The sequence below is a fragment of the Lissotriton helveticus genome, chromosome 9 (genome assembly GCF_964261635.1).
Source record: "Lissotriton helveticus chromosome 9, aLisHel1.1, whole genome shotgun sequence".
Taxonomy (NCBI): Eukaryota; Metazoa; Chordata; class Amphibia; order Caudata; family Salamandridae; genus Lissotriton; species Lissotriton helveticus.
The window spans coordinates 1,227,177,069-1,227,189,985 of NC_136070.1; the positions used below are offsets into that span (position 1 = coordinate 1,227,177,069).

Here is a 12,917-nt window from a genome sequence, read left to right on the forward strand (position 1 = left end):
TGTGGCCTCCTCTTTAATGAAATGTTCCTGCCCAGTGGCATACTCATCCTGGTCTTAATGGAATGGTTGTTTATCCGTTGAAAGGGTTATTACCTCATGAAATGGTAGGCCTGATTACTCAGGGTAATGCACGGCTTGTTCCTGAGTGAGGAAAGGTTAACTTACTGCCTACACTCTTACAGTGATTCTTTAATGGTTGTTTCCCAGTGAAATGTTATCTGACCTCTAAAAAGTGTTACATTTGAGCACACGTTTTACATCTGCTGGAATGTCGCCTGGCCAATTACCTGAATGGGTCTACTGCTCCTCTAGGGAAGTGTTAATTGCACGAGGAGATGTTTGCGTTTACCCTGATGAAATGTGTATGCCCCATGTTAAGGAGCCAGCTGCGCTGATCCATTACAGGTGATCCTGTCTGGTATTAGATGATGTTTTTCCCTTACAGGGGTTGGGTTGGTGTTGTCACGCATGAGGTGTAATTACGCTAATGTTGCAACTTACAATTTCAGCCAACCCCCTAAGGATGAGAGCCTGAGTTGGCCCCGCCAGGTTGGCCCCAGGTCTAATGTTCATTTAATCAACCTTTTTCCTTTCAGCATGGACTTTGGACTCAACCCCTTTTTGTCCCATGTAAATAATCCCCCTCTGAAGTACTTGGCTCTGGTGCCAGTTGGCGCCTTGTTGTGACTACCACTATTCTATTCCTTTTTACCTTGCAGGTTGGAGACATAACTAAACTTAATCTTTTTCCAACCAAAGGTGGTGTCGTGACTCTTTTGTGGTGTGACTGGTGTGTCGTCTGTGGGTACTGCGTGAATGCTTCACATGTCCTCGAAGTTTGGCCTGCCCGCTTGATGCCATGCTACCCCCTTGGAGACTTGGGTAACCCCCATTTCCAACATTTGGTGGCAAAGCGGTGGGATAGGACTTGTGTTTGCGCAGTACCACAGCGGCCACGGGTTACACTGCAAATAGAGCTTTGGATGTAATCCGAGCCTTGTTGTGGGGATTATTGTGGTATGCTAAATTGCTTCCTCCTGAAAGTGTTTGACAATTGTGTCCCCTTGGTCCACTGTGGGTGTGTCCCGGGTGTATCTCGCCACGATGGGGTTGATTTACCAGGAAGTGGAACTGATGGAGTACACCGAACAGGAGGTGATAGACTTCCTCCTGGAGAGAGGGATACCCCCAGTAGGGAACATTAGGAGGAATTTGTTTCTCTATGAGGCCCTCAAGAGGGGAGAGCCCTTGGAGATTGGTGGGGACTTATCTGACTACCCTCCCGAAGTTTTGAAGGGTCAGTGGGTTAGAGACCAGAGAGAGGGCTCCCCATCCAGAACCCTGGGAGGTAATTGCTCCGATGAGGAGGAGGAAGAGTCTAGCAGGGCAGAGACGCCAGTAGCTGTGGAGGACACCGAAGATAGGGAGTCTCGCACTGGGTCCAGTCCCGGGGGCACTGCCCCATCCCTTTCCCTGTCCCCAGAAGAATGGGTAGATAGGAGAGAAGTAAGGGAGTATCAGCTGGCGCTGGCAAAGCTCAGGCATGCCGAGGGCTTAGCGCAGCTGAGGGTGGAAGAGCAGCGACTAGAGACTGAAAAAGTCCTAGCGCAGGAGAGGATGGCGGAGGCGGAGAGGGCCTTCGCCAGAGAGAGATCAGCTCAGGTGGGTAGGTTGTCCCCTGAGAGTGGTTTCAGGAGTCTGGATTCACCGAAGAGGGTGGGATCCAGTGGTGGCAGCGAGTGTAGGTCCAGTGCAAGGAGTCCCACTCCCGAAACCCAAGAGACTGTGCCTGATTCCCCGGAAGAGGAGGACGGGTTAGTGTTTAGGGGCAGGGGAAAGCTGTTCCATCAGTCCTGGGGAGAGTTCGAGGAGGAATGTTGGACTGTACTGGAGGATTGGGTGGTGAGGAGAGCAGTGGAGGATTGGGAAGGGCTGTGCCATGCCGTTATCCGGGAGCACATGCTGAGGAGTTGTTTCCCAAGACTGCGTCACCATCTGTTGCGGTGCGGGTTCTCAGACCCCAGGGAACTTGCACGGGAGGCAGACCTCTGGGTAAGTACCAGAGCGTCTGGGAAGGCTGAGGGGAGTGATCCTGAAGGGAGTGAGACGGGGGGGTGTCCCGAGGTGCCCCAGCTGTGGTCACCGGGCCTGGAGTGTTCTTTAAGAGAACCCCAGGTTGGGAGACTAGGCTGTCCCGATGTGTCATCCAGAGGAAGGGATCCCCTCATGTCAGGAGGACCCGGAGCATCAATAATCGGAGCTCCAGTGGTTCGGGGGTCTGACCAGTCACAGGATTTAGATCCTGGACTGGGGTTCCAGGTTAAGGGGTTGCCTGACCTGGAGGGTGGGGTACCTGTAATTCAGGTCCCTACCAATTTGACTCCCAGGGGTACTACTCCCAGTGGGAGGGTGCGGAACTCTGGGAGGGGGTGCAGAGGGAGGAAGGTCTCTTCTCTGTCACCAGCTCAGCCACAGGGCGCAGATCCTGGGTTGGGTGGCCAGGGACAGGGGTTGCCTGCCCTGGTGGGAGGGACCTCTGTAACCAGAGTCCCCCCAGAAGTGACTCCCAGGGGTACTTCTCCGGGTAGGAGGGTGCGGAACTCTGGGAGGGGGTGCAGGGAGAGGGAGGACTCGCCCCTGTCACCGGTTCAGCCTGTGGGTTTCGACTCCAGGTTGGGGAGAGAGTTGTGTGAGGGTGTCCCCAGGCGTAGGAGATGGAGGAACCCTTGGAGGAGAAGTAGGGGGAGGAGAGCCTCGCCCCTAAGGGCTGGTCAGTCTGAGGGTGTAGACCCCAGATGGGTGGACCAGTGGCAATTTGGAGAGAAGAGAGTGGTCCAGGAGAATTACAAGCCTGAGGCTAGAGCCTCCCACTCTAGGAAGGAAAAACATCCCACTAGGGAACACCAGTGGGGTGGTTTTGTTGGTGAAGGGAGGGTTGCGAAAGAGAACCATTGGGTTCCAGAGTGGAGGAGAGACTGCAGGTGCTCCTGTAGTTGCAGGCCTGCGTCCACCTTTTTCCGCCCCAAGCAGGGAAGCCCATCAAGGCATTGATATGTCTACCCTGGCTTTTGGCTGGGGGGGAGTTGTGTTGGACTTGGCCTTTTTCCCCCTAAATTTTTTGCTTTTGACCCCCTTATCTAGATTGTCTCCCCCATGGGCTTAAACCTGTATAGGCCATGAGTGGTGTGAGACCCCTGGTGAAAAATGTAATTACCTGAAATAATGTGAGCACTTGTAAAATCCCCCATTTTAAAACTGCACCTGATTGAAATGTATTGTATTTAAAATGGATGCCATGGCCCTGGGTTTTGCCACTGGACTGCCATAGGTCAGCGGTCTAGATAATATTACCCAGCTACCCCTAGCTTTTGGAGGGAAAGCCTGGCACCCAGGGTGCTCACCCCCTCCCCTAGAACCAGTTTAGGCTAGATGTGCCAACATTCTAGAAGGTCCTGGCACTGCCTGGGAGGAGGGTATAAATAGGGAGAAGTGTCACCAGAGAGTCAGTCAGCGCAGGGACAAAGAAGAGAGGGGACCTGCTGTGAGGTGCTACCGCCACATGGGCCTGTGAGCTGGGCCCTGCACCCCTATAAACCCCCTACTCTACTGTCCCCTGGGCCCCTGACAAGGGAGGCCCCTGACTAGGTCCCTGTCACAGTTGGGAACTTGAACCATGCCAGCGCCGCACTGTAAGAACACTGGAAAGGGAAGGAGCTAATTGGATTCCCCCCAGGAGGTGAGGAGTTTGCCCCCAAGGAAGCGGTGGCCCCTTTGGAAGCGCTGGGCTGTGAGGTGCCTATGGTGAAGGGCTGTGGACAGCTGACTGGCATAAACTGCAGTTCGCCCCCTAAGCGCTGGGAGACTAAAGACGGTTGCTGCCTGTGGAGCATTGTGCCCCAAGGGACTGTGCCCTGCGATTGGTGTGGCCCCCGAAGTGCTGTTGGCCCTGAGGACTGTGTGCGCTGAGGGTGAGCTGTCCTCCGAGAAAAGCGCCCCCCTTCCAGTGATAGCGCTGTGCCTGCTGTGTGGCCTGAGGAAGTTGTTGACTGAATAGCGCTGAGGGAGCTTACCCCTCGTTGTGGCGCGCTCTGCGTGAGGAGACTGTGGTATCCTGTGAATAGCGCCGGTTGAGGAGGCACGCTCTCGCCGCTACATAAGGAATTAATCAAAAGGGAGCCTACCCCTTTATTGCCGCCAGAAATCACCGCCGCGGCCCGGCGCTGTGAGGAGATCGTCCCCCGCTGTGGGAGGCATCGTTGCGGCGACCCCCGGTACCAGGAGGGGGCCACCGATGAGGAGGAGCGGGCCGCGCTAGGCCCTGAAGCCGGAGAGGCCGGCATCACGTGGCGGGGGCGCCGGTGACGTCACCGGTCACAACCCCAGCCCCGCCGCGCACTGATTGGCCTGCGCGGCCGTGCCCTGGAAAGCCGCGCAGGGATTGGCTGCCGGAAGAAGCCGGCCGGCGGTGTCGCGGGGCCCCCAGTGAGCTGAGGGGAGCCCCGATGGTGTAGGAAGACCGGAGCGGGAGCCTACCCCGCCGGTCTGCGGCCGCGGACAGAAGCTGATGAGGAGGCGGGGCCGGGGCACACTGTCGGTGCCAGCCCCGCCGCCACAAGAGAAGCGCCGCCGCCAGCTCGGGGCCTGTACTGAGACCGGAGAGGGTTCGGAGGAACCAGAGAGCCCCTCCCCTCCAGCACCATCGCCGGAGGGCCCCAAAAGAAGCCTGGGCCCTCCCCACACCGGAAACCCACGCAAGGGCTCCTGTGTGAGCCGAAGATGTCAGGTAAAGCCCAGTGGGTAGGATAGCGGCCCAGTAGCGGGAACTCCTAGGAGCGAGGTGGAGTACCTGGAACCGCCCCTCCCCTCTGGGGAACACTGCGAAAGGGCCCCGTTGGCCCTACTTAGCCAAAGGAAACGCCGGAACTGGGCAAGAACAGGGACAAAGCCCTTTTAGTGACGGCCTGGCCATAAAAGTTAACCCCTGGTTGGTTCCTGACAGGCGGAGATCAGGTTGATGCCTGATGAAATGCTTGATTCCTAGAGAAATATTGGGATCTGAAGAAGTGTTTTGCTTCCCGTCTATTCCTGCCTGATAAAAGTTGCATTACTGCCTACTGAACTGTGGCCTCCTCTTTAATGAAATGTTCCTGCCCAGTGGCATACTCATCCTGGTCTTAATGGAATGGTTGTTTATCCGTTGAAAGGGTTATTACCTCATGAAATGGTAGGCCTGATTACTCAGGGTAATGCACGGCTTGTTCCTGAGTGAGGAAAGGTTAACTTACTGCCTACACTCTTACAGTGATTCTTTAATGGTTGTTTCCCAGTGAAATGTTATCTGACCTCTAAAAAGTGTTACATTTGAGCACACGTTTTACATCTGCTGGAATGTCGCCTGGCCAATTACCTGAATGGGTCTACTGCTCCTCTAGGGAAGTGTTAATTGCACGAGGAGATGTTTGCGTTTACCCTGATGAAATGTGTATGCCCCATGTTAAGGAGCCAGCTGCGCTGATCCATTACAGGTGATCCTGTCTGGTATTAGATGATGTTTTTCCCTTACAGGGGTTGGGTTGGTGTTGTCACGCATGAGGTGTAATTACGCTAATGTTGCAACTTACAATTTCAGCCAACCCCCTAAGGATGAGAGCCTGAGTTGGCCCCGCCAGGTTGGCCCCAGGTCTAATGTTCATTTAATCAACCTTTTTCCTTTCAGCATGGACTTTGGACTCAACCCCTTTTTGTCCCATGTAAATAATCCCCCTCTGAAGTACTTGGCTCTGGTGCCAGTTGGCGCCTTGTTGTGACTACCACTATTCTATTCCTTTTTACCTTGCAGGTTGGAGACATAACTAAACTTAATCTTTTTCCAACCAAAGGTGGTGTCGTGACTCTTTTGTGGTGTGACTGGTGTGTCGTCTGTGGGTACTGCGTGAATGCTTCACATGTCCTCGAAGTTTGGCCTGCCCGCTTGATGCCATGCTACCCCCTTGGAGACTTGGGTAACCCCCATTTCCAACATTTGGTGGCAAAGCGGTGGGATAGGACTTGTGTTTGCGCAGTACCACAGCGGCCACGGGTTACACTGCAAATAGAGCTTTGGATGTAATCCGAGCCTTGTTGTGGGGATTATTGCTGTTTGGCTGACTTGGGTAACCCCCATTTCCAACATTTTTATTTTATATTGTATATTATATATATATACATAGCCCCACTGCTTTTCACAGTATAAAAAAAGGAAAAATAAAATGATAATGACTTGACATTCTACTCATTTTATTTGTGGAATCTTGTAGGGGCGGGCATATCTACTCTGCTCTCAGAGCAGGGGGGAGGAGTGGTGTGCACTATGTGAATGTGCAATGACTGATTGGCTGGCCCTCTTGAGCCGGCCAGTCATGCGTACTTTGCAAGTTCTCCACCCAGTCTGCATTACAGCCTGGGTGGAGAACGTGCCCGGGCCCCTATTCCATGGCTGAGTGCCAATCCACGGTGCACTGAACAATCACAACGCTGCATTACAGCCTGGGTGGAGAACATGCTCAGGCTCCCATTCCCTGGCTGAGCGCCGAACTAGGGCAGTCAGACCAATCACAACGCTGCATTGCAGCGTTATGATTAGCTATGGGGAGCCTGGGTGCTTCCGATTTCCTGCTTCCTATTTGCCCAGAAGAAGCCAGGAGGAGGGCGGAGCAGAGGCGGTGGCTAGCCAGCCGGCCAGCCAGCAGATAAATGATTTTTTTTGTAACCTCCTCCCCTTTCCCTGCCCCACTGCTGCTTCCCGGGAGCAGCTGCCACTGTATACAAGTTTTAACATCTTACACATTAGGATGCAAATCTGGACTTCGCAGTAGCAGAGATTCTTCTTTCCCAGAAAGATAATGTGGCACTTTGTGCTGCGGGGGTTGTGTTTACTTGTCCAGAGGACAGAGCAACATGAAGACATGTTGTTCTTCACACATAGTGGAATAGTCATTTCTCACCACTGCACCCAAATAATTTCCTCTAAATAATAAATGCGTTGTAAGGGCTATTATTTTGGTTGGGTTTATACTGGTATGCTCTCTGAAATTGATGTCGCTACCATGCAAATAAATATTTGAGGCAGGGGTATAAATAATATACTATAATTTGCCACATATGTGTTCTTGTGTTATATCACATGTGATGCACCAGCATGCCAAGTGACTAATGCATTATCTGTTGGAATATCTGCCTGACGGGGATTTTTTTGCAGCTATGAAACATTTGTTGTTCTCATGATGCTAGCTCATTGATCCATGGTTGTCCCATGTGCAATTTACAAAAACTGTAGTAAAAATATTGATGTGAAAGATCCCCTTCCAATGTCCTAGCTCCAGTCTCCTTCATTCACCTGCAGGCTTTCTTTGGAGTCTGTCATTAAAGCACCTTACTAACCTATCATCCCGAGAAGGAGGCTGGAGCATATAAGTACACCCAGGACAAATGCCAGTATTAACTCCTTCAGTGCTCATGACAAGCTGAGCTCGTCATGAGCCGTGGAACGCTCACACGCGGGGATAATTCCCCTGCTGTGCTGAACGTTCCACGAAAACAGGTGTGGCCGTGGCAACCTCAGCGCGCCATGAGCACACGAGCACTGTGCCTCATGACGAGCTGAGCTCTTCATAAACACTGGGGCGCTATGTACGCCCGCCCCCGCGCGCAGAAGGGGAATTACCCCCTCTGCGAAGGGGTTAATGTCTGGTTTCAAAGTTATTGATGCTGTCATCACAAACATCTGGAAGTTCAGTTCAGTTCAGTATCCCCCCTTCTCCCATACTTACAGAGTCAGTTTTTCCCTGTGAGAGCAGTGGATAAGGACCTGTACTGCCAGATCTGGTCAACAGTTCATTGAATTTGATTGGTGGACCCACTCTCACATTTCCAATGAATATACTAATATGCAGCTAGAGTGCACTTAGATTTTCTGGCCAAAGATGAAACCATAGTAGCACCCTCCAATGTATACAGCCGGGTGTAGATCATCTGAACAGTCGATATAACAGACAATGTGACGACGATATATTAGTGCTTCGGAAATTGCCTAGTGTCCCATTTTAGAATGTGGTGCATTTTTTGAGCACTGACATGAAACTCACCCCAGGATTGGATAATTAGAAATTGAAAGAGACACATACAAACTTCATCTAATGTTATGTATCAAGAAACCATAGTTACCGTTTTCTTGGGATCGGATTGAGCTCTTTCTAGGGCACGCCGCAGTCGTTCCTCTTGGTGCAATCTCTGCTGTTTCATTTTCTCCTCTCTAACTCTATAGTAAAATGAAGAAATTATTTTGACATAATTAGAATGTTCAGAAGCTTTTGATGCATTTGGAAAGAACTGAGGGTTTTAATACAATCTCTAATATACTGAGGGTTTCAATTAAATCTAAATCTTAGCAGAATTTACAGACTCTTATCACAAAGTATTCTTCAGAAAGGCCCAAGCTATTCCACTGTAATTTCAGCCTACAATGTTTACTTAACAGAAGTCTACATCAGCTACAATGGCCTTGTATTACCCAACTGTACTTGTCCCACAGCCCCATATGAAGTTCACTTTGTAATTGATACGGCGTCTTTCATTGTAAAGGTGTTCATGCATGAGTGGTGAATGTCTAGGAACCACATTTTTGGGGATGGTAAACCCTCTTGCTAAGCCTGTTGTGCATTATCAGAGGGTGATTGATTGCAACACATTCTGCACAGTTCAGTGGTATAAGAAATATGACACTGTGGTCAGTATGGTGTAACTTGGCGTACCTTATCCTTCTTTCCTTCGCTTTGGCTTTCTCAGCCAATACTAGTTTCTCTGGTGGGATCTTTTCAAAGTTATCCAACATGTCTAAAAGTTGACCCTCGATAACCGCCAGCATCTGCAAGGTGCCCAGGTTGGCTTGGTTATCTCCTATGCAGGCGCGGTACACTTGGGTCACCTTCACATTTAAAGATTCCAGCATTTTTTCCTATAGAAAAAAACACCCATTATAAAATGTTCTCATGGTTTAGTAAAGCAGTGCATTCAACAATATCAGTGACTATGTTCTATGAATTGTGGGGGCCGGTGAGTGAGCCAAACTGATTGGTGACCCTTCAAATGGAGGAACATTGCACGTCTGCTCCTACCTTTTGGAAATATTAGACATCTGCTGGGTAGAAGGCAATACTGTGTAAGGGACTAAATAAACTAAACATAAGTCTGGCAGAAGAGCCCAGCCCTCCTGGTTGATCTTTAGCACCGTAAGTGCTCATGACGAGCTCAGCTCGTCATGAGCCACGGTGCTCAGGTGCTCATGACGAGCTGAGCTCGTCATGAGCCGTGGAGCGCTCACACGCGGGGATAATTCCCCTGCTGTGCTGAACGTTCCACGGAAACGGGTGTGGTCATGACGAGCTCAGCTCGTCATGAGCACACGAGGACCGTGCCTCATGACGAGCTGAGCTCGTCATGAGCACGGGGCGCTGTGCGCGCCCCCGCCCCCAGCACAGCGGGGGAATTACCCCCGCTGCGAAGGGGTTAATACAATAGTGGTACCTAAGACCCAACCTTCCCCCACACCGCACCTGGTCTATGGCATTGTGCTGTCCAAATGAAAAAACTTGCGACTTAAGTTGAAGATCCTTTGCTTTCTCTTCTTCTCTTGCGACGGATTCTTTCAAGCGGCTGACTTCGGCTTTAAGGATCCGGGATTCTTCTTCCCTAATGGGAGAAAAAAAAAATGCCTTCATGTTTTAAAAGATTTGTTTTCCAACACAGGCTTATTAAAGGAAGTATGAGTTTGCGATTGTGTCTGGGTCCCGAATAGCATAATTCTTTTCCAGCTGCAAATGCAAATTCATGGTGCAACCAAGAGTAGATATTGACCATGTTAAAATTCCATTTGTTTGTAATGGGGAGGTAATGCATTTCTATATCTACCTGTTCTTCTGCATTTAAACAATTCAGCGTATAGAAAGTTTTAATGGGGTGAAATTACAGTAGTTCTTCAATATATATCTCTGAGCAACCAACATAAACTTATGTTTTAACAATCTCATTTCAAAGGTTTCCAGTTCCTGGTGAGCCATGTAGGACACTGTACATCTATCAATGAGTCACTGAATAACATATAAGATCAGCGGCAGCTCCTCCGCTAAGGCAGAGGAGCGCCGCCCCACTGTTCTTTGAGCAGTGCAAAAAGGAAAAATAAAATATTAGCTCAGTGTTATTAACTGAGGCAGTTTTATGGGGCGGGGCTGGGCTGCCGTCACAGCCAGCAGGGGGAGGAGTGGTGGGGACTTAAGTGCCCTTGGTGGTTTGGCCGGCTGTCTTGGGCTGGCCAAACAGTAAGCGCGTTCGTCACCTGGCCGGGTGGAGAACATGTACGCTCACAGTCCCCGTGACAAACAACAGTGCTCAGACCAATCTTTAGACAAACTTAAGACAAACCTAAATGTCATGGTACTTATAGAGCGCACTGTCACCAGACAGTCACCTTGCGGTGTCGCCTATTCTGTTTCCTGGCGCTGATACTCATACCGCTGTGGAACCCCTCCTGGCTTTCCCTGTGAAGTGTCCACTCCTGGGCACCCCCAGGGTGAAGCCAGGCATCCTTAGTGCTGTTGGGGCCGGTGTGGAGGCTAAGCAAACTATTGCCCAGAGTTGCAGCGTGGGGCCCTTGATTAGAATAGGCACCGAGGCGAGAAATAACAGGTCCGAGGAAATTGAGCCCGAGACCCCGCCGAGACAGGAATCGAACCCTGGTCCCTGGCCAGAACTCTGCATCAGGGTCTGCCGCTCTAACCATTGAGCCACACTCCTCCACTTAAGACAAACTTAAGACAAACTTAAGACAGACTTAAGACAGACTTAAGACAGTCTTAAGACAGACTTAAGACACATTTAAGACAAAATCCTAACTTCTGTGAATACCAAAAGTAGTAAGTTCATTCTGTGAATACCAAAAGTAGTAAGTGCATTCTGGAATGCCAAAAGTAGTAAGTGCATTCTGTGAATACCAAAATAGTAGTAAGTTTAGGATTGAGTCTTAAGTTCATTCTGTGAATCGAGCCCTTCGTGATTATTCAGTAAAAATATATTAGCTGGAAACCTCCTTGTAACATTACACACACACTTACACACGCCCACACACACACACACAACCCCGCCCTACCCCGACCCATGTTACAGACACATTGGCGGTCCCAACTGGCTAGCGAATACTTGCTTAATAGCAAAGATGAATTGATCACATTTCAACTATTATTAAAATCTCATCCAGGAATCTAATGACTGTATCAGCTTTATCATCCTTTAAGGGAGTCTTAGTAAGAGATTCATGAAGATATTGTACCCGGGCACCTGCGGATGTTAGCCAAATTTTTTCTTCAGGGCTTCTGCTAAAATGTTGATCCAAAGAAGACTAAAGACACAGCGTAATCAAGTAGGTGCCACATAAAATGTTGAGAGCACTGCTGTGTTATGTAGGTTTGTTTACACAACAAGGACCACCCAATAAGCCCACAGGATGAGGGTAAATATCATCAGCACATCACATATGTCACGAGCTATACGCTAATTAATCTGGAAACTCTGATTGCTTTGAGTAAATTCTACCGTACAATTTAATTGGAGAGCAATTAATTGCAACTGAATGCTTTAAAATGAGAGTGCTTGATGAAAACATTCCAGACTCCTACATCAATTCCATCAAATATCTATCTATCTATCTATCTATCTATCTATCTATCTATCTATCTATCTATCTATCTATCTATCTATCTATCTATCTATCTATCTATCGAACTTTTTAGCATATATCATGATACAATATATTAAGGTGTGAGAAAGTAAATCAAAAAGTGCAGGCGGCGCAGTGCTATGCTATCACCACAGGTAGCAGACTGGGTGGGGAGGAGCTGCCATAGCAACCAGCCATGTTACAGCAGAAAGAGAGAAATAAAAGAAACATGAACCAAGGGCTGAAAAGAACAAGTATAACTGGAGGTCAACGCAGAGCTGAAACCACTCCTGCCCACGAGCATTGGTTCTATCTTTGGGATACTAGATGAAAGCATTCAGTATCAACATTTATGACATGCAGGAGCTCCAGCCATTAACCGCTTCTATGCAGACATGAAGTTTGAAAGAGGGTTTGGAAATCGATAGCACTCAAGGCAGAGATTTGGGGTCCAACATGCCAAAATACTAACTTGTTCACATAGTAAGAGCCAGGAATGTGCCAAACAATGTTACTTTTGATATGGACAATAATTCTCTGTCTTTAGATCATCGTCAACGCCCAGCTGACAAACTTCATCTAAGAGAACTCCATCCTTGACCCCTGCCAATCCGGATTCTGCAGCAACCACAGCATCGAGACCGCCTCCTCGCCGCCACAGATGACATCCGCGCACTCCTCGACCAGGGCCACATCGCAGCCGCCATCCTACTTGACCTCTCCGCAGCCTTCGACATCATCTCCCACCACACCCTCGCAGGTAGACTCCATGACGCCAGAATATAGGGAACAGCGCTCGACTGGCTCCGCTCCTTTCTCGCCGGCAGAACCCAAATGATCAGACTCCCATCTTTCCTACTGAACCTATAGATATCAACTGTGGAGTACCACAAGGATCATCGCTCAGTCCCAAGCTCTTCAACATCTACATTGCCCTCCTCACTGCCATCCCCGGACAGCACGGACTAAGCATTGTATCGTACACTAAATACACCCAGCTCATCCTCTCCCTCACAAAGGACCCCAAAACCACCAGACTCAGTATCCAAGAAGGAATGAAAGAAGTCGCAGCTTGGATGAGCAGCAGCTGTCTGAAACTCAACTCAGAAAAAACCGAAGTCCTAGTCCTGGAACTCTCCCCCTCTGCGTGGGACAACTCCTGGTGGCCCTC

General features: G+C 49.8%; 1 protein-coding gene across 1 annotated transcript in view; it reads right to left on the minus strand.

Annotated features, from left to right (window-relative positions):
- LOC144783452 (cilia- and flagella-associated protein 100-like) overlaps positions 1 to 12,917 on the minus strand; it is a 154,276-nt gene that overhangs the window by 20,834 nt on the left and 120,525 nt on the right. Inside the window, exons 13-15 of the mRNA XM_078662426.1 lie at positions 9,591 to 9,726; positions 8,790 to 8,992; positions 8,203 to 8,296 (exon numbers count right to left, since the gene is read on the minus strand). Of these exons, the coding sequence (XP_078518552.1) occupies positions 8,203 to 8,296; positions 8,790 to 8,992; positions 9,591 to 9,726 (433 nt within the window). The remainder of the gene's footprint in view (positions 1 to 8,202; positions 8,297 to 8,789; positions 8,993 to 9,590; positions 9,727 to 12,917) is intronic.